The sequence below is a fragment of the Notolepis coatsorum genome, assembly GCF_963971535.1.
Source record: "Notolepis coatsorum genome assembly, chromosome: 16".
Lineage (NCBI taxonomy): Eukaryota > Metazoa > Chordata > Actinopteri > Aulopiformes > Paralepididae > Notolepis > Notolepis coatsorum.
Window position 1 is genome coordinate 19,920,360 of NC_140180.1, and position 25,684 is coordinate 19,946,043.

Below are 25,684 nucleotides of genomic sequence, written 5' to 3' on the forward strand. Positions count from 1 at the left end.
TAGAAAGGGATCAGCGGTGAACGAGGCCACGCATTGTCTGCCCCCCCGCCCTCCCTTTGGTTGTCAGCGAGCCACCTGATTGGCCGAGGCCTAGCAAAGAGTGCCCGGGGATCCAAAACTGCAGGCCGCATTTAGCTTCCCGTGCAAAACAAACCAAAACAATAACAGACACGACCGAGAAAGGGGGAAATCGACGGTAGACTCGGACGAGTTCGTTATCAGGTAAATAAATCTTGGATCGATTGGAACGATATGTCGAATACGGCGCTAAGGGCCCAGTCGGCCGTAGCCAGGCCTCTTTCAGCCCGTTTTCAAAAACAACATGGATAATGCGGCATGAGCTGCTGTGTAGCTAGCTAGGTTAGCACGCTAGCTAGCCAGCCAGACGCTCGTCGTCGTCTTTGCAAAGTTACAAGTAAAAACGCAACGAAAACACATATGCTACTACATCTTTTTATTTAACAACGTGCAGCGGCCATCAGTTCAATATATTTCATTGTGTTAACGATACTGTGGCGACTTAAGAGTATCGATGTTTAAAATTACATATGTTAGCCGTTGAGCTAAACAAAATGGCGCCGGGGGGAGCAGCGCTAGCCTGCTGCTAGTTAGCCCCAGCGGGAGGACTGCTGCTAGTTCCCCCCGGCGGGAGGAGGATGGAGGGCGGTGGCCGCCCTGCCCTTGTATCATTGCATAACGTCTGCAGAGCTTTCATTGGCAGCCCTAAAATTCGATGCATGTGTGGGTTTGCTTCAAAGAGTCATGGGAAGAACAAGACTTTACTGAATGCTCTTAGATACAAGGAAGTGTTTGCTTTATATGAGGAAATAAATGTATAGATGTAGCAGTACTGTATCTGTATGTCATGTATGTCATATATGTCCTGATGAATTGAAAATGGGGGACCCTGATGTAAACCAGATGAAAGTCTTTCTCTGGTCTGCATCCCCTTAACAATTGTGTGTATTGAGCTGTACTGTATTGTACCCATTCTGCAATCTGTTAATAAAGTTTTCAATCAATCAATCCTTCCTCCCTCAATTTAAGTCCAAACATATCCCATATCCCTACTACAGCGTATAACAAAGTGAACTGGTCCATAATTGTCTTCTCCCCATGATATCACGAGATGGCTTGCAGCAGTGGAGATCGTATCTCTGTTAATAAACATGGCACATTTGTAACTGTCCCGTATATGCAGCAGCACCAAATAAAATGTATTGTTTTTGGGACTAAAAGTTGACCCAATACAGTTGCATATAATCAGAAGTGATGATGGCATTAGCAGTATTTTGACCTATTCCAGCTATCTGGAGTAGTATGTGTAATAACCTCAGTCCATGACCATTAATGATGATGCATAGCAGTGTATTTGTACCATTTTTGCCTCACTTAATGGTATTGTTTTCTTTCCAGGTATCCTTTCCTCTAATGGAATGGAGCACCGCAAATAGCCTATTGGTTTTATTCTAGAGAGCCTGACGTGAAGGTATACCCAATACTACACACCTACACCATCACTTTGGCACAGTTGGTCCTTTCATTTGATTTTGTATTATTATTATTATATATTTTTTTTAATGTTGCTTTCATTTAGCATACTGCACACTGAACAGCCAGAAAGTCCTGACATAATAATAATAATAATAATAATAATAATAATAATAATAATAATAATAATAATAATAATAATAATAATAATAAATGTATTTTATATAGCGCCTTACATTAGGCATCTCAAAGCGCTTACGCAAGCTGTATTTCTCAGTCTTTTCACAGTGGAGACATGGATCAAGGTGGAGGGGTGTTGGAGCTGCACACACAGGAGTTGAAGATGACCCATACTATGATCATGCAAGACTTTGGTAGGTCAATGTGTAATATAATAAGACACTTTATTTGTATAGCACTTTCTTTCATACAGAAGTTGCAGTTCAAAGTGCTTCACAACAGTAAAAAAAAATACAGGCATAAGCGAGCATAAAAAAAGATAGATAGGTAGTAAGGTAAATCACAGTGTTTCACATTAGGATCTAGCGTCCCAATAGGCCTTTCTGTTTACAGTTTCATTCAGTAATACAAATAGAATAGACAGAGTAAAACCAAAGTGCGGTTGGATTCAGTTTCTAAAAATTATAAAATAGAACGGGCATACAACAGGGTATTTAACATACAACAGAGCAGTGCATCAGTAAGAAGTAAAAAAGTGTGATAAAATAGTTCAATTTTGAATTACAACAGAGCAGTGCTCTTAAAATTACAGTGCATAGAACCGACACATGGATTTGATAGGAAGTGTAGGTAGGGTAAGAATAGTGCAGGTAAAATACAATTTGTGTCAGGATATCCCTGATGTTTCATTTAAATGCCTGAGCAAAGAGATCGGTTTTAAGCTTGTCTTTTGAAGATGTGTAGACTGAGGCTACGTGACAGTTGTCTTTATGGTAAACTGCACCCTGTTTTATCTTTGCGTGCTCTTTGTCATCCATCACATAATTTGTGTGTTTGTGTCTCCAGTGGCAGGGATGGGGGGCCTGGCTCACATCGACGGGGAGCACATTGTGGTGTCTGTGCCCGAGGGGATGCTGCTGTCTGACGTGATGACGGACGAAGGCATCCTGCTGGAACACGGCCTCGAGGTGGAGGGTCTCGAGACGGAGGTGGTGGAGGGCCTGGAGGTGGAGGAGGTGGAGGGCCTGGAGACGGAGGAGGTGGAGGGCCTCGAGGCGGACGTGGACTGCTTGGAGGCCGAGGTGGTGGACGGCCTGCAGACCCAGGTGGTGGAGCTCGAGGCCCAAGTGCTGGACGGGGAGGAGGTGGAGGTCGAGGGTTTGGAGGCACAGGTGGTGGAGGGCCTGGAGACCGAGGTGGACGTCGAGGGCCTGGAAGCCCACGTTGTGGAGGGCCTCGAGGAGGAGGTAGAAGTGGAGGGCCTGGAAGCCCACGTTGTGGAGGGCCTCGAGGAGGAGGTGGAAGTGGAGGGCCTGGAAGCGGAGGTGGTCGACGGTCTCGAGGTCGACGTTGAAGACTTACAGACTGAGGGGGTGGAGGGCCACGAGATGAGCCACGAGGACATGGTGTCCTCGGAACACAGTGTGATCATGCCCGACAACATTCTAGGGACGGAAGTCGCCATAGAGGAAGCTCTGGAGGCCCACCATCACCACAACCACGTTCTGACCTCCAACCTCATCCGGGACTCTGGTCATCGCCGCCACCATCACCACCACCATCACCACCACCACGACATGCCAGACCAGGTGTTTGTGGCAGAGCTGCTGTCCGAACACCAGGACAACACCCTGGACCAGCAGCTCGTGTCGGAGGAGGTGATGGTAGACGAGGCCGATTCCGAGACCATCATCCACGAGGAGCTGCCCGCCGAGGCTGTCGCTCTGCAGACGGACGAGGACGACGATGCGAGGAGCAACTCGGAGGATTACCTCATGATCTCCTGTGAGTTGAGAGCGCCAGCCCTACAACAACATGCCTTTTGGTTTTGGAGTTATGCTGCTCTGCTGTCCAATGCATTTCAAGCCTCGTTTGCATTAGAGTTGAGACTTTTTCCGCACATGAACTCTGGACAATCCCCAGAAAATCGGGCGCGGGAGTTATTGGAGTTGCCCTTTCGTCCATGTAGCGCACGCCGTGCGATTCTCCGTAGCAGACGCGTTCTCACGTGTATATAAATACTGCGCTTGGTTTAGGCGATGGGTCCTAAACGACGTGCTAGGCAGAGCAAGGGCATGACACAGATGGGGATGCAGGAGTTATTGGAGTTGCCCTTTCGTCCATGTAGCACACGCTACATAATGAAGTAATGCACATGCAGACTAGGGCTGCACGATTTTGGGAAATAATCGAATTGCGATTTTTCTGACAGATATTGCGATTGCGATTAAATTTGCGATTATAATAAAAAAATTTAGGCAGCCCCACAGAGGTTTATTGTAAAATGCGGCTTGCAGCTGGCCTACGCACTGGGTCTGTTCGGGACACAGAGCCTGAAAATGTTTCTTTTTACCTGGGAATCGATACCGGTACCCAACGGTACCTTTTTTCTGTACTTTACTCTCCCTCTCTGAAGTCTAAACTTCACAACACACAATCTAAAACCCCTTACCTCCCTCTCCCAAACCGTTCCTACAACAATAACAACAACTTGCAAAGGAGATCTTGTATCTCAATGGGACTTCCTGGTTAAAAAATTATTTTAGTGCGATTTTTTTTTAGCGATTTGCATAATTTAAAATCGCGATTTCGATTTAAAATCGATTAATCGTTCAGCCCTAATGCAGACCATATTGTGCAATGTTAGATGAAGAGGCCATCAACCTCACCATTTCAATACCAAACCCATAGCAGACGTGTTCTCACGTATATACTGCGCTTGGTTTAGGCGAGGGGTCCTAAACGACGTGCTAGGCAGAGCAAGGGCATGACAGATGGGGACATCCTCTGCCTGTGTACGGAGGGTCGCAATGAGGGCAACCCAAAAAAGTATTCAAGTTAAATTAAAGGTTTGAAATTAAATAAAGGTCAATTATATTCTGTACAGAGTAGATTAAACTTTTTTTTACGAGACCCGACCCATACTGGATTTTTATGGTAGATGCTGATATTAGAGAGTAAAATATATCTGCAGTAGTTGCACACCTTAATTCTTCCACCATCAGCCATCTGTAAAAAGAAATAGGAAAAAAAAGATCTATATATAAAAAGACCTTCACTGAATTATTCAGCTGGAACCTTCTGTGTTCATCCTCCCCTTCGTCGCTAAATTGAACGTTTTCTTTAATAGGGGGTGTCTGGGGATTAACTGGACGTGGTGGGGTACTCTGTGAACTTGTGAACATATTGTTCGTTTGGGTACCATCAGTATATTGTTACACTTGAGTGTCTCGCATAGCCAGACCTATCTCCACGTCCACACTATGTTATTGCTTGTGCCAGCACAGGAGATACGGTTATAAATGTAATATAATTTAATATATATATATATATAATATATATATATATACATATGTAAATCAATATCTTCCTTTTTAATAAAATAGGCTCAGGAATCAGGATTGTTAAAGCTAATTAGACTAATCCATGTCAAAAGAGTAGCCTATAGCAAATGTACACACAAGAGAGAGGGAGAATGGCTTATAGCAGACTTGATGATTTTAGAATATTTCAGCGAATTAACTTAAGTGAAATATTTATTAACATGCATTGCAGAGAGGGAGAGAGAAGGGGTCCCGCCTGGCTCAGACCCTCCCATTCCTCACTGTTGGATCTCCGCAAAAATCAAACTTCACTCGCCCAGAGGACTGCTCCACTGTGAGCGGCTCCAGGGTTGGTTTAACTGTTTTTTGGGGCCATTTTAGTTAATGTTAGTTTAGTTTGTACCATGACCTGGGCATACAGGGGTGGTGAGGATGCAAAGCACGTTGGATGCATTGGAACCGTTGCTAGAGTTTACACTGCAGTGCACACAGAGAGAGACGGCGTAACTCGCGAGAGGGCAATGAATAGCTAGATGTCATAGCTTCTAAAATTGAAGGTCCACGCTGGTCTGTGTGCGTTTTGAAATGAGACTTTTTTTTCTTACCTGGGCGGCTCCTAATCTATCTGGGCAGGCCGCCCAAGCAGAGCCATATGGGACACTGAACCTATATGCAGCACGGGGGGGGGGGCGGGGGATCATTGAACCGTCCGCTTGTAGGTTATAATCTTTAGTTACAGCGTGTGCTCCTTTTCCGCTTCGCACACATGTATTCTTTTTTACATGTGAGACAGATACACTCTATTTAATCTATTTAACAAATGATGACTACTTAATAATAGTTTCATACAGGCTAAAACACTGAATATAAATGTATGACTTTGCTGCTGTCTCTGAGGCGCCCTCCTCCACACACTGTCACTGTTTGGAACACATTGGGCCGCGCACCTCGCAAACTCGCTCAAATCGTGATGAGACAAATGTGTCTTGTCCTTGGTCCTGAATGATAACGCAGATATACATTCTACCCACAAACCGTACATTTTGGGGAAATGCCCACTGTACAACATTGTTGTGTATGGAACACTACAGGTTAGTCTACGTTAATCAACACGCTCTGCTGTGTTAATTAATATTTTTATTTGAATGTTTGCGTTCAATGTGCAGTTAAGGTCAGGAGTCCAATGCATGTGCGAAAAGACCCTCTGCTGCAAAATTACAAAATCACTTTTAGCTTTTGGATATTTTTTTTTTTTTTTTTTTTTTTATAATTTCTTTTTAACACATTTACATAGTCAATGGGTCCTGTTGTTCAGCTCACAATGCTATTGGATGGTAAATGTGTTTATAGGTCCCACATTCTGGCCTCTGAAGTTGATAATGTCAATTTAATTTGGTCCTTACAGGGCTTTTTAAAGGGGAACTATTTTACTATTTCTTTCACTATTTGGGCACTTTTACACAATTCCTGTGAGTTTATGGAACACCTCTGTAATTTTTTATTTTTTTTAATTCATTGTTTTGTATTTCTAATCAAGTCCTCAAAAACAGCATTTTTCTACCTCAAGATCTTAAGCCGTTTTGAGCCTGGGCTCCTAAACCACTGCGCCGCCTGAACATTATTATGCAGCTGAGTCTCTCTGACATCACAAATCATCACATTTTCAGATGACTCAGTTCAGTGAGGGTGAATATTGTGAGAGGAGAATTGGAAGAATGCGCCAATATGAGAATTAGAGACATAGATCATATTAATATAAGTCCACATAGCTAGGAAACAATGCTAAACACTGAAAAAGGCCATTTATAAGATAGTTCCCCTTTAATCTTTTTGTTTCAATCATTGCTGGCATGCTATGCATTTTGGCTACTAAGTTATGGCTAAAAGTAATGAATTATTTGCATCACTACAGTGGATGAGGTCGGAGAGAAGCTGGACATAGGAGACACCCCCCTGGAGATCAGCACTGAGGTGATGGAGGACGAGGAGCCCAAAGAGGAGGATGGATCTGAGGTCATCAAGGTCTACATCTTCAAAGCTGAAGCGGATGACGACTTGGGCAAGTGACTCCATGACAGAATATCATCGTATCAATATCACGAAAGAACATATTTTAGAATATCTTTGACTGTGTATTATTTTTCATTTTTGACTACCTACTGTACATGTTTATTGTGAGCGATCTGTGGTGCTGAATTTCCCTCTGGATTAATAAAGTACTTCTATTCTGTTCCATCTCGGTGCTTTGAAGTCTCTTTGAGACTAGAAAGTATCTGGAGGCTATCCCCCCTCCAAGAAAGTGTCTGAATCATGGCTCTGACTGTCCTTTATCTCTAAAGGAGGAACAGAGGTGATCACGGAGGACGATTACCACAACGGTCACCCCGATCTCGAAGCCGCGTCCTCGGGCCGACTGGGAGTGGGCCGCGACAAGATGGTCTACATGGCGGTCAAGAAGCAGGAAGAGGACGAGGATGACGAGGACGAGGACAGCGAAGAAGAAGACAACGACATCAGTAAGTACCCAGGCGTTACAGAGTGCGACGCCGTCGCCGACTGATCTGATGCTTTTTGACTCGACGTCTAATCAAGCCGGGTCCTGTTGTTCTTGGAAGTGGATGCACGATGACGAGCGGGGGAAGGAAGGCGTTTGAACGTGGTCTGTCTCTGTGACTGTGTTCTAGACGACGACCGGGACATGGCTGAGCAGGTGTACATGGAGGTGGTGGTGGACCAGGAGGAGGAGGAGGCCGCGGCACAGGAGGAGGCCCAGCTGGACGACTCCCTGAACAACAAGATGTTTGTGCCCGTGTCCTGGGCGAACGCTTATGGTAAACACTTTGGTTCCGTCGTGCCAAACAGCTATACCGAACGGGAAAAAAAACGATGACGTTTCAGTTGAATCATGATGGTGGGTGTCTGTGCAGGTAACAGCATTGATCCCGTGAAGAATGGAACGGCCACGCCTTATCTGCAGATCAGAGAGGGACTGGGGGCGAACCGCGCCCTCAAACCCAAGACCAAGAAGAGGAAGAAGGGAGAGGCGCGCCAGTGTCAGACTGGTATGAACACCACATTCCCGCCGGGGCTCATTTAACAATGTGGTCACGAAAGGGAACATAAAGATGAATATTCTTTGTACCGCACCATAAAACGCTTTGATCTCAAGTTTTAAGATGAGATATTCCTTTACCCTTGGGGAAATTGGGACGTCATGGCATCATGAGGGGAGGGGAGGTACAGCTATGGGCAGGGTAATGGTAGAAAGACATAAATATAGGCAATACAATTATAATAAAGATAAAGTAAGCAGTGTAATCAAAGGTGCAGATGAGGGTCTGTATGCCCTATCAGTTATATCATATTTAAGCATTACATCACGCCACGGAGTGTGTTATAGAAATTGGATCACGCCTATGGGTGGTTGTTAGGCCCGAGGCGCAGCCGAGGGTAGTTAGACCCCCATAGGCGTGATCTCATTTATATAACGCACGACTTCAAGTGGTGTAAATTGTAATACTTTTATACAATGGCCGAATTCATCCAACCTTATTGCTATACAATAAACACACAGTAATTGAAGCATAATGGAGATTTATTCACAAAACCATCGGCAGAAAAAGTTGGTAAAAAAAAAAGCAACCTATGCCATCTAACAAAACCAATTACATAATCCAACATTGTGTAAACAACTAACATATTCCAGTTAACGGTATCTTTTTTAAATTATTCGTTACGAATATATCCATACTTCCATTGTGTCCGGGACATCCAGTGAAATCGCTTTGTGCGACAGTGTCCTTTTGCAGAGGCAGGTTGCTACAAAGCATGCCATCTAACAGTGAAGTTACCGGTTGTTATTTGATTGATTGATTGAAAATTGTATTAACAGATTGCAGAATGGGTACAATACAGTACAGCTCAATACACACAATTGTTAACACTTTGAATGCCCAGCAGGGGGCGCACATTTAGTGCTTGAATGCCCACATCCACTTCAATGTTAGCATTAATATCGCCTAATCTATGTTTTAAATGTGTCTAATCTGCCCGTCGCATTATCAATGACCTATTTCCAGTCAACATTGTCGAAGCAGATTGTTTTTTTATCGGTTCATTTCCGTTTCATAGCATTTAGAAAACCCCTCGTTTTCACGAAAAAAAAGAGGATTCCATGATAATCGCTGATGTACTGTAATATTCTAGAACGTTGTCATTTGTCGGCCTATTTTATGAATTGTTTTCAAATAAACGCTAGATTATCGATAGTATATGTGTACGTGTGCACGCTAGTGCCGTGCGCTGAAAATCGATTCTCTCAGTTCCTGATCGCTCTTAGAGTCAAACAGCCATATCACAAAAAAAAGAAAATGCTTATATCTCCGTGAAAACGGGTCTGATTATCCTAAGACTGGTAACATAGATTCCTTACCTGAGATCAGATGGTATCCAAATGGATTATTCCAATTCCTGATCGCCATTCGAAAAAATCTATCCTTTTATTGATCCACCGCGTATACAGTAAAAACACATAATCCCCGCTGCTCTGAGGGTCCAGCATGAAGCTGATCGACCCCGGTTACATGAGTGAGAAGTAAAATGTGGAGTCCGGGTCTTTTTTTCTCATTCATTTTCACTGAGTCCAATCCAAAAGGGTGAATGACCATCTGGGAGATGATAGGGGGCGCTTTTTTCACATCTGAGCGCCTGGGGTGGCTGATTTTCCAACGGTAGACTCGGTTGATGAAATATGAATTCAGATCGCTAATAAATTAAAAAAAACGAGGAAAAACGAATATTCTCGTTATGGGCATTCAACCCGCGGGGGGTAAACCTGAGAACTCGGGTTGGGCATCCAAAGTGTTAAGGGGATGCAGACCAGAGAAAGACTTTCGTCTTGTTTACATCAGGGTCCCCCATTTTCAATGCATCATAACATATATGACATACAGATAGACAGTGCTACATCTATACATAGGTTGCTACAAAGCATGCCATCTAACAGTGAAGTTAGCGGTTGTTATTTGATTGATTGATTGATTGATTGAACATTTTATTAACAGTGAAATGACAGTGTCCTTTTGAAGGAGAGGGAGGTTCTACAACGAATGCCATCTAACACACTTCCCGCGATTTATATTTTGTTTCACAATGAGTCATGACTAACCAATTACATAATCCAACATTGTGTAAGCAACTAACACATTCCACGTGACTTTATCGTTTTTGAATGAGTCGTTATGACGATATCAATACATCCATTCATAAAGATTATTGTCCACCATCTTGGTTTCATTCATAAAAACACGAACGGCGGAGTGATTCGTAAAAAAGCTATTCGGTTGTGGGCGGGTTCTGGGATCACGTGGAGTGTTATGAGAAATAACAACGTCTGAAAGAAGTGTTTCAGAATCAAGAAATGTGCATGCCATTGTATAAGTTACAATAAATATGGGCAATAAAGAATTAGAATCTGAATATATATATACTATGAGTAAGTAAAGTAAACGGTATACACAGGTGCAGTATACACAAGGTATCCTAACTGGCATGATATATATGTTGTAGTTTTCTAGTATATTCTTTCTAGTATATTTTTATCTCTATTTTGTGATTTAATGTTGTTTTCTTTTAACCCTTTCACTACCACACTACAGAAGGTTAACCTTTCACTACCACACTACAGACGGTTAACCTGTGGTTGTGAAAGGGTTAACCCTTTGTCGGTCGTGTGGCAGTGAAAGGGTTAACCTTCCGCGTTGTCGCAGTGAAAGGGTTAACCCTGGGCCTTTGGTAGTGTGGCAGTGAAAGGGTTAATTGTTGGAGGGGTTTTCTACTGCTTTTTATCCGATTTCACAGAACCGTAACGTTTTTTTGGCTTAAACATCATCTAGGGGGGGCGCAGAGGCATGACAGTAATAATAAACATAATAATGATAATAAACATCATAATTTCTTTTTTTATATATAAAAAAGAATATATTAGAAAATTATCACTAAAGTGCTATCTGTTGCAGCTGCACTGTTCTCCATGAAAATACCATATTTGGATAAGTTTGACCATTTCTCAAAATCTGAAAATCATTATTTAATAAAACACAGAAAAGGATCACCAAGTTACTCTCGATTAAAAAAAAAACTTTACAGACAACATTGAGACGAAGCTTCCTGACACATCTCCATCCAAACTCTTGGAAGAACTAATTGAAATCTCATCTGATACCACCTGGAGAGCTAGTTTCAGTGGGAAATGGGAAAACTGTGTGGGCTTTTGCTCTGACGGTGCGCAGGGAAAAGGAGGGGGCTACAGGCGCTCATCAAGGGGGTCTCGCCAAACGCGCAATGGACGCACTGTAAATTCACAGAGAGGCGCCAGCGTCAACTCAAGACAGCTTAGCCCTGAGCTGAATGAGGTTTTGACAGAAGTTATAAACGTGGTAAATTTCATCAAAACCCGACCCCTGAAAGCGCGCCTGTTCTCTGCGCTGTGTGAGGAGATGGGAGCTGACCATTCTGCAGTGCTGCTTCACAGCGAGGCAAGGTGGCTCTCGCGAGGGAAGGTGTTGTCAATTTGAAAGGTCACGATATTGGTGTTATTTCAATACATTTAAACATGACTATTTCAGCCATTTCATGACTATTTTGTTGGGGCGAGGGGGGGGGGGGGGGGGGGGCCCAAGATATTTTGGTCCGCCAAAGGGGGGCCTGACAGAAAAAGTTTGAGAAGCACTGATCTAGCCCATGGACTACAACTGAAAACTAGCAACTAGCAATGTTGGCATATTTACAGTTTTAATTTGTATGAATTTATAAATGTATAAAGTTTGATTGATATGCACTGTCCCTGATCAAATAAACTGAGTAAACTAAGCTAAGCTAAACTAAACCATTCTGTTCCCCCCCCCCCCCTCTCCCTCAGCCGTGATCATCGGCCCGGACGGCCTGCCCCTGACGGTCTACCCCTGCCACATCTGCGGCAAGAAGTTCCGCTCGCGGGGCTTCCTCAAGTGCCACATGAAGAACCACCCCGACCACCTGCTGAAGAAGAAGTACCAGTGCACCGACTGCGACTTCACCACCAACAAGAAGGTGAACTTCCACAACCACCTGGAGAGCCACAAGCTCCTGAGCCGCCACGGCGAGCGCTCCCCGGAGTACACGGAGTACGCCCGGCGCCACCACGAGTCCAGCCCGCTGGGCTCCGACAAGCTCATCGTCAAGGACCGCGAGCCCAAGCTGCACCACTGCAAGTACTGCGACTACGAGACGGCGGAGCAGGGCCTCCTCAACCGCCACCTGCTGGCGGTGCACAGCAAGAACTTCGCCCACGTGTGCGTGGAGTGCGCCAAGGGCTTCCGCCACCCGTCGGAGCTCAAGAAGCACATGCGGACGCACACGGGCGAGAAGCCCTACCACTGCCCGCACTGCGAGTTCCGCTGCGCCGACCAGTCGAACCTAAAGACTCACATCAAGAGCAAGCACGGCGCCGACCTGCCCTTCAAGTGCAGCCACTGCCCGCAGGCGTACGCCGACGCGCGCGAGCTCCAGCGGCACATAGAGATGGTGCAGGGCCACAAGACGCACCAGTGCCCGCACTGCGAGCACAAGAGCACCAACTCCAGCGACCTGAAGCGCCACATCATCTCGGTGCACACCAAGGACTTCCCGCACCAGTGCGACGTGTGCGAGAAGGGCTTCCACCGGCCCTCTGAGCTGAAGAAGCACGCGGAGACGCACAAGGGCAACAAGGTGCACCAGTGTCGGCACTGTAACTTCAACACCTCGGACCCCTTCACGCTGAGTCGCCACATCCTGTCCGTTCACACCAAGGACCTGCCCTTCAAGTGCAAGCGCTGCCGGCGGGGCTTCCGGCAGCCGGCCGAGCTGAAGAAGCACATGAAGACGCACAGCGGCAGGAAGGTCTACCAGTGCCAATACTGCGAGTACAACAGTACGGACGCTTCCGGCTTCAAACGCCACGTCATCTCCATCCACACCAAGGACTACCCGCACCGCTGTGACTACTGCACCAAGGGCTTCAGGAGGCCGTCGGAGAAGAGCCAGCACATAGCCAGGCACCACAAAGACATGTTGATGTAACGGCAGCATCACACACACACACGCCTGCGCACGCACACACACACTCACACACACACACACACACACACACACACTCTCCTCTTTCCCTGGTAAATTTGTGTCACACACCCAGAGGTAATCTTAGGCTATTAACAAGGGAATGATGGATTTAGACGTGTTGTTGATGATGATGATAACATTCTAATTGACCATTCTGTGTTCTAAATGCAATGAGAGAGAACATGTTAAAGGTGTGTGTGTGTGTGTGTGTGTGTGTGTAGGGGGAGGGGAGGGGAGGGGAGGAGGACCTTGAAAATGAACATGTATACGTGTCAGTGGGACGGCTGTAACATTTGTCTTGCTGCGGAGGAATCACATAATGAACATATATTCAGGGTTTCAAATGTCTATATTTTTATATCCACTCAGCTAAAAAAAAAAAGAAAGAGAAAAAAAAAGAAGAACACGGCGCGAGACGACGACTTGCATCGTATACAATAGAAAAGTGGTGCTTGGTATAAAACGCCACGCCGGTCCTTCTGATGGCGTGGAGTCGAGTACCCGGAGAGGTTCGCCTCCGAAGGTACCGGCTATAGTGTCTCGCTACACCCCCCCCCCCCCCCCCCCCCATGCTAACCAGCTTTTTACCCTTAACATTTGTTTTAAATGCAGTCACAATCACCGTCATTCATTCGAGGGGGGGGCGGCGGGGCCATTCGTGAAATAAATTTAAAAATAATACGTTTATAATGATGTTTACGTACATTATGCACCTTTTTAAAAGGATATCCCATGAATCTCTACAGATGTGCCTCGTTTTGTACACTGGTTTTCGGACTTTCGATACTGGAGCGCTAATAAAGTAATGTGGTTAGAAAATGTATATTCTGTTGTATATTTCAGAAAGTAGGGGGAGGTCCTAGTCGAATCTGTCTAAAAAAAAGTGTAAAATGAGGTGCGGTTGGCGATTTTGGTGGAATATCCCTTTAGTGTAAAATGTTGAATTTTATTTAATAATTTTTCTGCAGAACACTTTGTTTTTACCCCCTAATGGCACAGAGTCCTTCAATGTATTGATGTCATGTAAGCGAATTACCTTCGGAACGTTCATGACCCTCTGACGTGGCTCACACCATCACCATCCCCTGCAGAAGCCACTGTTAAAAGATGTGTATGTGTGATGTCACATAATGTATGTGTGATGTCACAATGTGTGTGTGATGTCACATAATGTATGTGTGATGTCACAATATGGCACAGACACCGTGTCTCTTTAGCCAACCATCTGATCGCAATCATGCCTTACATCCTTAAAAGTCTTTATTCCTCATGCACTGAACTCAGCTAAATCAGAAGACAAGAGAAGTGATTTTTTAAGTCTCAAACATGCTGTATAAATACCATTCTCTGAGAGATTATGTATGTTTGAGTCGGTAGAAAGCACTTTAAGTACTTTGTTTTTGTTTTTTTTATTATTCTTTTACATGTACGGAGGGTATATATAGTCCCTGAATATAAGACATTTACTGATCTTTGTGAGTGGATAAAGAGTGTTTTTTTAGTATTACCTCTTAGCCTACAGGTGGGGGAAAATATCATTCTTCCATCAGAAATAAATTGTCATTGAAAGTGGTGAGTGAAACCATGTAATGTTCTGTTTTTATGGATAAGTGATTGGGTTTTGTGTTCATGTTTGTGCTTCACTAACGTCAGTTCCCCCCCTCCCCACATCCTTGCATAACCAAATCCCAAAACGTTGGGATGACACCTTTTGAACTGAATGGTTGAGATATTGGCATTAGTCTTAAAAGTATGCACACACAGCGCTGTCTCCATAAAATTAATTGTGCTATATATATATAAATATATATATAAAAAATCCATGCATTTTTGTGTACCTTTGTCTATTTTTCTTTCAGTCTGATTGTTGATAAACTACTGGTGGGAAGGAACCAAATTAAAAAATTATCTTTTTGCACTTGTTTGCTATTTCTTGTCACTTGCCTTATGTTTGCCACTAGATGGCAGCCTTTCTCTTTGTTTTAAAGCGGGGCCATCTAAATTTTGTGGCCCTCCACAGTAATTAACATGTACTCTGGCCCTCCGAAAGGTTCCTGAGATATTTCATGTTCTATGCAATTTCTTTCTTTTTTATTAAGTGATAAAAATGTATTCCTACCTTGTGTTTCTATAGATGCTCTTAAGATGTTTCCTTGTTTTAAGTGACTACGTGTTTATGTGTTCCTGTAAGGTTTTAATCCGCCCACCTGTACACTACTGAATCAAGTGTTTATTATTCCACGTGTCGTGTGTGGTTGATCCTACGCAGTCCTCATTTTAAAATGATCTTAGTGCATCTTTCAATAATCCTTATCAGATTGCATTATGTTTAGACTACCCCCACACACAAACACACATATCCCACCATCTGGGTTACGTTTCATTGCTTGGACTCAATCCATGTCATAAGGTTTGGGTGCCCCTGGTTTAAAGTCTTCTATCAAGCAGCTGAAGGTATCGCATACTTTGGCTGCGTTCCCATCACTCCACTGTGCCTTCAGTAATGCAATGGTCAAATAAAAGTGCACACTCCCGTTTAGTTGTGTTTTACTCCTTGCCGATGAATTGCCATCTCACAGTTGAGAGGCATGGCATTTGATTGGCCTGTTGCAAAATGCACTTTCTGCTTCTGTCTCCTACCTTATTGGGACAGTAAGACAAACAAAATGGTGGGCAGAAAAACAATACATTTCCATTCCATTCAAATTAGGGTCCCTTGAAATATTCCATATCCACTTATTACTTACCACACATGATCATAATAATAACAGATTACAATTTGAAAATGAATAACTGCCTAAATTAATAACTGATTAATGTAAAGTAATTTCTATTTGAATGTAACACGTGGCTTTTAACCTGTTAAACTCTTGCTTAATTTAAATTAACCCTTAAGCAGATTCAAACCTGAGAAAATCATTCATCAGCTCTGTATCCTGTAAGTCTCATTATACCAACCAGCACGTATCTGCTGATTATGAATGCTTCACGTGAACTACAGTATAACATGTCTGTAATAAGTGATGTATTCGTTCCGTCAATGCCATCTTGTGTCATTATCGCATCAGGGGGACATAATAAGGGACACGGGTCTGTTGAAGTTGGCAATGCTGTTTGCGGGCAATTATGAGCCATGAAATACATTCAGTGTGTAGTTCCATGGTATAATTATGTATAGACATGTTGGCAATGGGATTGGGTTTCTTCCTTATGATTAGGGCTCAAGTATCTTGTGTTTTATTCAAAATCCACATTTCCCTGCTACCTATTTTTGTATTTGTATTTATTTATTAACACAGTTAAACAAAAGTAAAAACAATACATAATAAGTTATAACCATTGTGAAGGAGAAGTTAGAAGCCTAGCGGCTTATCGAGAACTTCTCCTGTTTTATAAAATCAAACATACAAAAATATACATATTATAAAATACCAGAATACATTAAAAAGATACGTGTTAAACATACATACACACAGTACATACATGCATATACTGTATACTGCATACATAATAATATATAACAACCCACCCACCTGCCTACAAACCTACCCACCCACATAACCAAAATCATACCTACATGTATGACCTATTTATCTATCTACTACTTTTGGATATGAGCATTTTTTTTGTAGTTTGCTTTAAAAATAAGCAGAGATGGAGATTTCCTCAGTATAGGATCAGCTGCATTCCAAAGATTGGACCCTCTATACCTCACTGAGAACTGCCTAAGTGAAGTACCACAATAAGGTATATGCAGGTCCCTGGACTGACGTATAACATATGAATGAACATCTGAATTAAAAGAAAAAATATACATATCTGAAAGAATTAACCTCAGACACAGTCAGAATGTTTAGTTTCTTGAAAAGAGGAGAAGATGGTTCAAATCGATCTGAGAGGGTTGCCAGTCTAACAAATCTTTTTTGAAGTAAAATAAGTTTTTGAAGATGAGATGAATGAGTGCTAGCCCATATTATGTTACAATAAGATATGTAAGGAAAGATAAGACTATAATACAGGATTAAACAACTTCTATTTATCCATGAACACACCTTCCTAATTATACCTACTGACTTCATTGCTTTTTTACAAACATGATCAATGTGTTTTTTCCAATTGAGTTTATCATCAACTAAGATCCCTAAAAACGTTGTTGAAGTTACTTGTTTGATTTCGGTGTTACCGATTAATAGCTTTGCCTCCTTTTTCGAATAACTTTTACCTTTATTACAAAATACAATAAACTTAGATTTTTCTACATTTAACGTTAGGTTATGACTATAACCAAGTTCTGTTAGTATAGCGACGCTCGGCATCGCTCTCTGCACTATCTCGCATACGTGCACGCGCACTGAATAAAGACCACAATGTACCTTTAATCCCAATATTCGTCTGACCACACCCCTATCAGCTTACCCATATAAGCAGGGGTGGGGCCACCCACTCGCCTCCTTCCCAAGCTTTCGCCACAAGGCGAGGTCAAAGGCTGCAGCGGCGTCGGATGCCGAGCGTCGCTATACTAACAGAACTTGGTTATAGTCATAACCTAACGTTCTGTATCGTATCGCTCTCGCTCGGCATCGCTCTCTGCACAAGGGAGGCCGAGCGAGAGCCAACGGCCGACAAATACACCCCGCTGACAGCCCCCCACAAACCATCAGAACAGGGAGGGCCGAGCCCCCCCGACCCACCCTAATGGCGGGCACCCCCCCTATTAGGGGCTTCACGGGAGGGCGACGGACCCGACCGTGCGAAGAGGCACTCAAGCAACTCAACGCACAGGGTGAGCAGACCGTGGCTTGACCCCACGACTACACACACGCACAACCCGCATGCCACCCGGGAACGAACGGAGGAACAACCTCGTTACTGCCCCCAGAATCACGGGGTCAAGGGCAAACCCAACCCCGTGGCAAGGCCGTAGCAGCGGAGCACGAAGGAAGACCCAGACCCACCAAAAGGACTGGACTCCCTAGAATGGGGGCCCGGAGAAGTCCATGATGCCAGCATCAAGACCCCACCAGGTGGGCACGTAGTGCCCCGCCCCCCACATCGCCAGCGTATTCGGACAAAGGCCCCTCAGTTACTGCACCTGGTATTCCCAGGCGGAATCCCATCCAAGTACTAACCAGGCCAGAACCTGCTTAGCTTCCGAGATCGGACGAGATCGGGCGTGTTCAGGTTGGTATGGCCGTAAGCCGAGCGGGCCCTGTCCCCCCAATAGTACACCGCCTGGCACACTGACCCTGCAGAACAGGCAGTCAGCATGGCCGTAAGCACACAAAAAAGGTTAACCAACGGAAGCAGGCAGCGCACCGGGGAAAAACCAGGCAACAGGCTGTTAACCCTAGCCTGGAGACTGCGGACGAGACAGGCGCCAGAGGGGACAGCTGAACACAGCCGCCCCGGCGGAAGGAGCGTAAGCTGGCGGTGTTGCATGACCAAGCCTCCATTTAAAAACCCCCACCCAGAGGGGTCGAGGCAGAGAAGGCTGACACGATTGGCAGACGTCATGAACGTGCAGGGGCACCCTCAAACGGTGAACCCGGGAGTTGACACTGCTCCAACACACCAGGGAATCAACCACCTCGGTGTTACCCAATGCGGTGGTTGTTCCTATAACCCCTCAAGAAAAAACTCCAAAACACACCTGCGGGTATACACCGGCTATACCGCAGTACAAGTGTTTCAGTTTCCAAAAAGGGTTAACCCAGGCCTACGGGTCGCAAACATCACTTCGGACCGGGCCTGGCAGTACGGGAAGCACAGGGTCACCAGAGGAGGTCAAAAAACCACCCCCACAGGCCCCTCTTCGCCATGCGTGAGAGAGGAGCGAAAAATAATGGAGAACCAGCCCCTAAGCACACCGTACCTGGTATTCCCCGGCGGTCTCCCAACCAAGTACTAACCAGGACCAACCTGTGTAGCGGCCGAGATCCGACGAGATCGAGCGCGTACAGAATGGCATGGCTGTAAGCCATGACGACAGTGCTGAGTAAAACATACCCAACCAGGGTCTCCATAGCGCTTAACCCTGTGACACCCAGACCGACCTGGCATTTTTCCCCCTGAAAAAAGCCCAAGTCCCTCAGGGTACCAGAACAGCAGATCTGCATCCCCAGCGGACAACGGGTTCAACTGATCTGGACCAGCGTGACCAGAACCAGTCCCGTGCCCTAACCACGCCGACATGCCTACTCCAGGAGAAGGGCAGATATGCGTGTTGATCTTAACATGAAAAGAAGGCGCCACCCAGACGTTCGGACGAACCGCGCCTGGTGGCCCACCCCAAGGGCGTGAGACCCCACCACATATGTTCAGATCCATCCCGTCATCATCCCCCAGACATGAACGAGAATCCGTCGACAACCCACCCAGGTCATGGGATGTGGTCGTCGGAAGAGGAAAAACCCCCATCTCAGTTGCTTTATAAAAACGCTGTTTCAACCACAAGCAACCAAGGCGTGCCAGTCAATCGCCTGTTTACAGCGAGCTAGCACTATACGTGCGTCGGGACACACCCCCATCAATGAACAGGCTATTTAGACCTGTCATTGAATCCCCAAGGCGCCCAGGGGAACGACAAGAGGGGTGTGACACTCCCTAACTCCAACACTTCTGGAATAGAAAGAAGGAAGCATCAACAGTATGTATCCCAGTCTACACAGCCGGGGTAAAAAATGTTCACATTTTTACATCCCACCACCCTCCCATAGGAAAGAGACGGGGATCCCCAGAGAGACTTCCCACGCGAGCTGTACAGATTGAAAAGAATATATTGCACCTTGAGCCATGTAAAAAACTGGTTTTAGGGCCTCCGGGGAAGAGGCACTGAACCCATACACACTCAATAAACGAATTGAATCGAATATACATACAATAGAAAAGGACCCTTCTAGAGGGTCCACTCACTTTGACAATCTGAGGAGGAAGGCTCTGTACTCTGATGGAGGCTTCCTCACATGGAAGAAGGAGTCCGAACTCACAGAAGGCCTGAATAGGCGCTTGGTGAGGAGGAGCCCTGACCACCCCCCCTGAAAACAGATCCATCACATGGACCTGAACAGCACACGGAAGTCCTACCAACAGAGACGCGCACGGTGACGTACTCTATGGCGGGGGAATTCCTGCTGTGCACACGCCCAATATACCAGGCCGTGGGACCAGGAACTCCCTCCCCCCCCCCCGTAACGTGCCGAACCGCCACGTGACGGGAACCTTGAAGGACAGGGGGTGTACCCCTGACCGACAGAAACAAGGGGGAGAGGAAAGGTTACCAGTTCACCCCTTTACGACCCCACACCCATGATACGATGTAACGACAAAAAGAGAATATGACACAGTCATAGTCAGCTCTATGAAGCGTTTCACAGCTCCACACAGCGCATGAGCTAACCTGCTATCTGATTTTTACTAAGGAAAAACACAGAATAGAGAGGGCTCTAAGAACCCCGGTCCAACATACACATGTGCTTCTGTGGCCAGTACAACCCAGTTGTAGGTCACATGACACACACAACCCATCATCACCTACAAAAAATGGCAAAAACACTCAACAGAGGAACGCCGTTTTTTTCACAATGAGAGAATACATCATTCTTGATTAGTATCGACCACAGGCCTTGCTAAGCACACATGACAGCAACCAAACCAATTTCCCTTTAGGAAATAAGTTTCTCCAGCAGATTTAGCACAACCTCAGCAATCAAGCTAAGAGTTACATCGTATCCCTACCACACAAAAGACACAATTAATGCACAACATGTCTGATAGGAGGATGAAAAAGTCCCCAGGGAACCGGGGGGGAAACACAATCCTCCTATTTTACCCTCAATACGGCCAGTTAAAACAGGAAAACCTGTTAATGTGTGAACACACTGTTCATTGTCATTACAGTCTGAGAAAGAACATTCTTTTACTCACTTGTCACCAAGCATAGCTTCATAGGTTAGTTACCTTAGTTGTGAGTACACGGTACATATAAACACCATGATGTTTCTCACACAACAACCAGATCATTACATCCCGATTTGCACGGAGAAGCTAACTGCCAGTGACAAAAAACAGCTCACACATAACCCGCAACGTATCCTAAATGCATTGCAACAACACACGTTTTGGGAAAAAACACCGTTATTCACAATACATTTAGCAAAGTAAAACCAGAAGACGTGTTATGAGGTCTGGTCAACCCCGTTCCTACCCGGAACGCAGATCAGCGAAGTGCAGTCACAGACACCGTAGGAACACAGCCGCTCCTGTGTTGTCCGAACTGGGTAGCGTCACCGCCCCAACCCGTACTACAGTCCCCCGTTGATGCAACCTTGCCGTCCAGGCTCAGGGCAGGGTCGACGAAACATCCCCTGTCAAGGATGACGTCGCGGTCAAGAGTGTAAAACATGTTAAAATCAAAGCACGTTCAACAGAATAGCATCAAGCTAACGGCCGCTCCAACCGTTCGGGTGCTACTGCTTCTGCTTGCGAGATGCCGAGCTAACGACGCACGCGATCAGAAGCGAGCTCACGGCGGCGCGCGAGAAGCTAAGCTACCCCGCGCCAGCCATGGCCTATAGCAGCAAGCTAACGTTACCTAGCGACCACGACATGCTAGCCCCGCAGCTAACAGCTGACTGGCTAATAGTAGGCCCTAAGCAGGCCATGCAGCGATCCAGCAGGCTAACGCAGCAGTTAACAGCTGACTGGCTAACCGTAAGCTATGAACATGTAAACAATGACATAACACTCACCCAGACAGGCCGCCGTTCTGAACCTCTCCTCACTTTTTAAGAGAAGAGAGAAAACAAGATGTCAACACCGCTTCACAACGGTGACTTTACCACACCCGACGGAATCAGCACAGTACCAACTGGCCTGTGTAGCTGACTTTGAACATGAATCTGCCGCTATCGCACATTACATGCACATATCCCCTCGTGAAGGAATACTCTCATTTGGATATGAAAGATGGGGCCTTAACACGGTGACAGAGAGAATCCACTCGTCCAGAACACACAGGGATCACCAGTGTCAATGGTCGCGGCCCACTAGTTAAAACTATAATGGTCTTCAGACCAAGGCCTTCTGTCGCCTAGGTGGCTGAACAAAGGACCCTAGCCTGGGGCCGGTTTCCATAAACTTTGTCAAGTAGCCCCCATAGCACTAACAGACAAGTGGAGCCCGCCAGCAAACACTACTCACCCAACCTGGAACGCACCGCTTCTCACAACAGCGGCATGTCCGACAGTTCAGCTGTGGCCTGACAGGTTTCACCCCAACAAACACAGCAAGGAACTGCAGTTGAGAAGCATGCAGCGGCGTGCTCCCAATACGAAAACCGGTGGAGGGTTTTTAGAATGATCATCATCTTCCAGACACTCCAGTACGAAGACAATATCGCCGTATTTTCTCGAAAATAGTGAGAGAGAAAATAAAGATATGATGTCAACGTATCCTTGTTTCCCAAAGCTGCTCCTAAACCTTTCTTCCATCATGGTGTCAAGTGTGGGGATCTACCGAGGCACTTCTTCCTTGTGGTGAAAGCGAGAAGGAGGCGAGTGGGTGGCCCCACCCCTGCTTATATGGGTAAGCTGATAGGGGTGTGGTCAGACGAATATTGGGATTAAAGGTACATTGTGGTCTTTATTCAGTGCGCGTGCACGTATGCGAGATAGTGCAGAGAGCGATGCCGAGCGAGAGCGATACGATACAGAACGATTGCTCATTAGTCTGGAACCAATCTGAGACACAAGATAAACCATCATTGGCTTCCCTAATTAATACTGCAAAATTCTCATGTGACATTATAACGATGACATATTTGATGACATATTTGATATAATCACAAATCTGGGAATCTCTCTTCTGATTTAAAACTATACACTGTAGATGTGAACAAAGCCAGGTTATACTATACAGTCATTTCATTATTGGAGCCACCAATAGGACTCGTGGTGAGTTGGGTTATTAAATGTTGCACTTTCAGTGTGTGGGGTAATCGCATAAAGGTTGCGGAACCTCTGGGATATTCACTCATCTTGTCCCATTAGATTATGTTAATCTATTATTATCTAGGGGAGCAACATGTTAAACATGAACGGTTTTGATATTTGTCAGCCTGGAACTGGTGCCGCCGGGGAAAAGATCTGAGCACGGAGTAATTAAAGTCGGTGTCAGCGTTTCTGTGCTGCTCCGTCTTCTGCTCCATACATCAGCGGTGATTCTCTTCAGAACCACGTGCATCTGCTGGGTTGGAGGTTAAATTATGAAAAACATTTGTGTTTTCTAACCATGGTAGAAGGGATTTACTGTGTCCATAACCAGGGGTGTAGCTCCAGATTCTGGGCCCCATGAAAGAATGTATTTGTAGGCCCCCAGTGAATGGAATTTTTTTTGGCAATTTTTTTATTGATGAAAACGCATAATATGGTTTTTACCTATACATTCGGATCAGCAGTTCAGCACCTGCACTGTTGGTGGGTGAGCCTAGTAAAGGATGTCGCATTGCGTTCATCTTCAATGAATGGACCAATGCAATAGTCTACCAAAGCCCCCCCTCTCTCTCTATATATCTCACACACACACACACACACACACACACACACACACACACTTCAGAAACAAACATAGTATCAATGAGAGCATCAATAATACACCTGAGTGATGTCTAGTAAAAAAAAGAAAAAAAAAAAAAAATTGGGCCCCCCCAGTGCTGGGCCCTTGGAATCATCCTAAACTACCCCCCCCCCCCCCTGTCCATAACAAACACAACAACCAACGCTGTGAACAATCTGCTTTCTCTGGCCTACTGTTTTTCATTTCCTGCCACTGACCGATTAAGAAGAAGTCTTTATTTGTCATGCAGATCTTTTTAACACACACTGATGAAATGTTCTCTGCACTTCCCGTCCCGTCGTCCTTCCCCTCAAGGGCAGCCGGGAGCAGACAATGTAAAGTACTGTCCAAGCCCCTGCAGCGGGTTCTACTGAAGCAGCTATAGCTCCATTTCTTTTTTTACTGATTTGTATTTGTTTTTTGTCATTTCTGCTTCATCGGATAGGGACAGGGAATCAGGGGAGAGAGAAGGTCAAATCAGGGACAAAGGTCACAGGCCGGATTCAAACCCAGGACGTTGCGGTCGCATGGTATGCACCTTAGCGAGTCGAGCCACAGCGAGCACTCTTTTAAATACGATTTACCTGTCAAATGTATATGGCCTTTATCAAGTTAGCACTGATTTGGTTCGATGTGTTGTTTCCTGAAGCATGTCTTGTGATAGAGAACGTGTCCTCTATACACCACACATTGTAGCCCATAAACAGATGTAATCAACACTTTTTAACACTACACCATATTTTATCTATGTATTACTAAAGGTTTGCACTACATCCCTATAGCTCATTTAGCATTCTTGCATTTTGGTTGCATTTTGTACTTTAGTTTGTATATTGTATATTTTGTATAGTGTTTGGTCTTTATTCTTTTTAAGTATGAAGCACAATCTCAGGGGGCTCATACAGAACCAAGCATTTCACTGTAATGTACATTATATGTGACAAATAAAACAAAACTTGGAACTTGTAATCTACAGGGTAGCAACGAGACCAGTGAAGTGAGGGGAGGCAGAGTATACCTTCTTCAGTGTTACCTGTGCTGTTGTTACCCATAGTGTAGCCCACCACGGACCCACAAACAGGACCACCGCAAATAGAGTTCCTAAATTGATGATACAATAGCACATTAATAATATATTGTCTTGCAAACAATCCAAGAACCATGTGGGGAAAAACTGTATGTTCAAGTTCAAGGTTTGTTTTATTTGTCACATATAATGTACATTACAGTGAAATGCTTCGTTCTCTATGAGCCCCCTGAGATTGTGCTTCATACAGTAAAAAAGTTAAAAGAATAAAGGCCAAACACTATACAAAATATACAATATACAAACTCAAGTACAACCTAAAGTACAAAGTGAAGTCCAAAATGCAAACAATAAAGTACAAATGTAAGCCTTTTAAAATGCCAAAATTCAAGAATGAGGTAGGGATGTCGTGCAAATCCTTTTGTAAATGTGCTGTACACTATTGGTTGAAGGGGTGCGTTGAAGACGTCCTCTAGGTATGTATTCCTTGTTGCCTGTCATATAAGATGTATGGCACCTCATCCTGGGGGAAATTAAGCCATGAAGGCGGGTTCAAATGGGCACTGTGACAAGCACCTGAGAAAATATGAGAAATGCAACAGCCCATCCGTATTCCTGTTTCCTCCGCCATCATAGATCACTTATTGGCGCAGCTGTCAGCATATGACCGTGGAGAAGAGGGAGATCAATATACACGTTCATGAAATCCTCCCTAAGTAACCGTCCTTTCACTATATTATCCAGCAGGGATTTGGATAGGAGTAGCCTGTCAGGCTGTGTTTGCTGCACACATGCGGAATTAGTTACAGTCACTGAGCAACAACAGTAAACTAATTTCCTGTATAATGTATGCCCATCCCCTAGCTAACTCCTGTGGGTTTCAAGCTTGTCCGACCATGTTTGTATCAGTAAA

General features: G+C 44.9%; 1 protein-coding gene across 1 annotated transcript; it reads left to right on the top strand.

Moving 5' to 3' along the window:
• The first annotated feature begins 104 nt into the window (after nt 1–104).
• On the top strand, nt 105–13,335 carry znf711 (zinc finger protein 711). The gene is made up of 9 exons (XM_084331216.1): nt 105–222; nt 1,417–1,489; nt 1,769–1,865; nt 2,518–3,456; nt 6,907–7,053; nt 7,334–7,510; nt 7,679–7,825; nt 7,922–8,056; nt 11,914–13,335. Exons 3-9 carry the CDS (start codon nt 1,787–1,789, stop codon nt 13,092–13,094), a joined length of 2,805 nt encoding a protein of 934 aa, XP_084187342.1. The 5' UTR covers nt 105–222; nt 1,417–1,489; nt 1,769–1,786; the 3' UTR covers nt 13,095–13,335.
• Nucleotides 13,336–25,684: the final 12,349 nt, after the last annotated feature.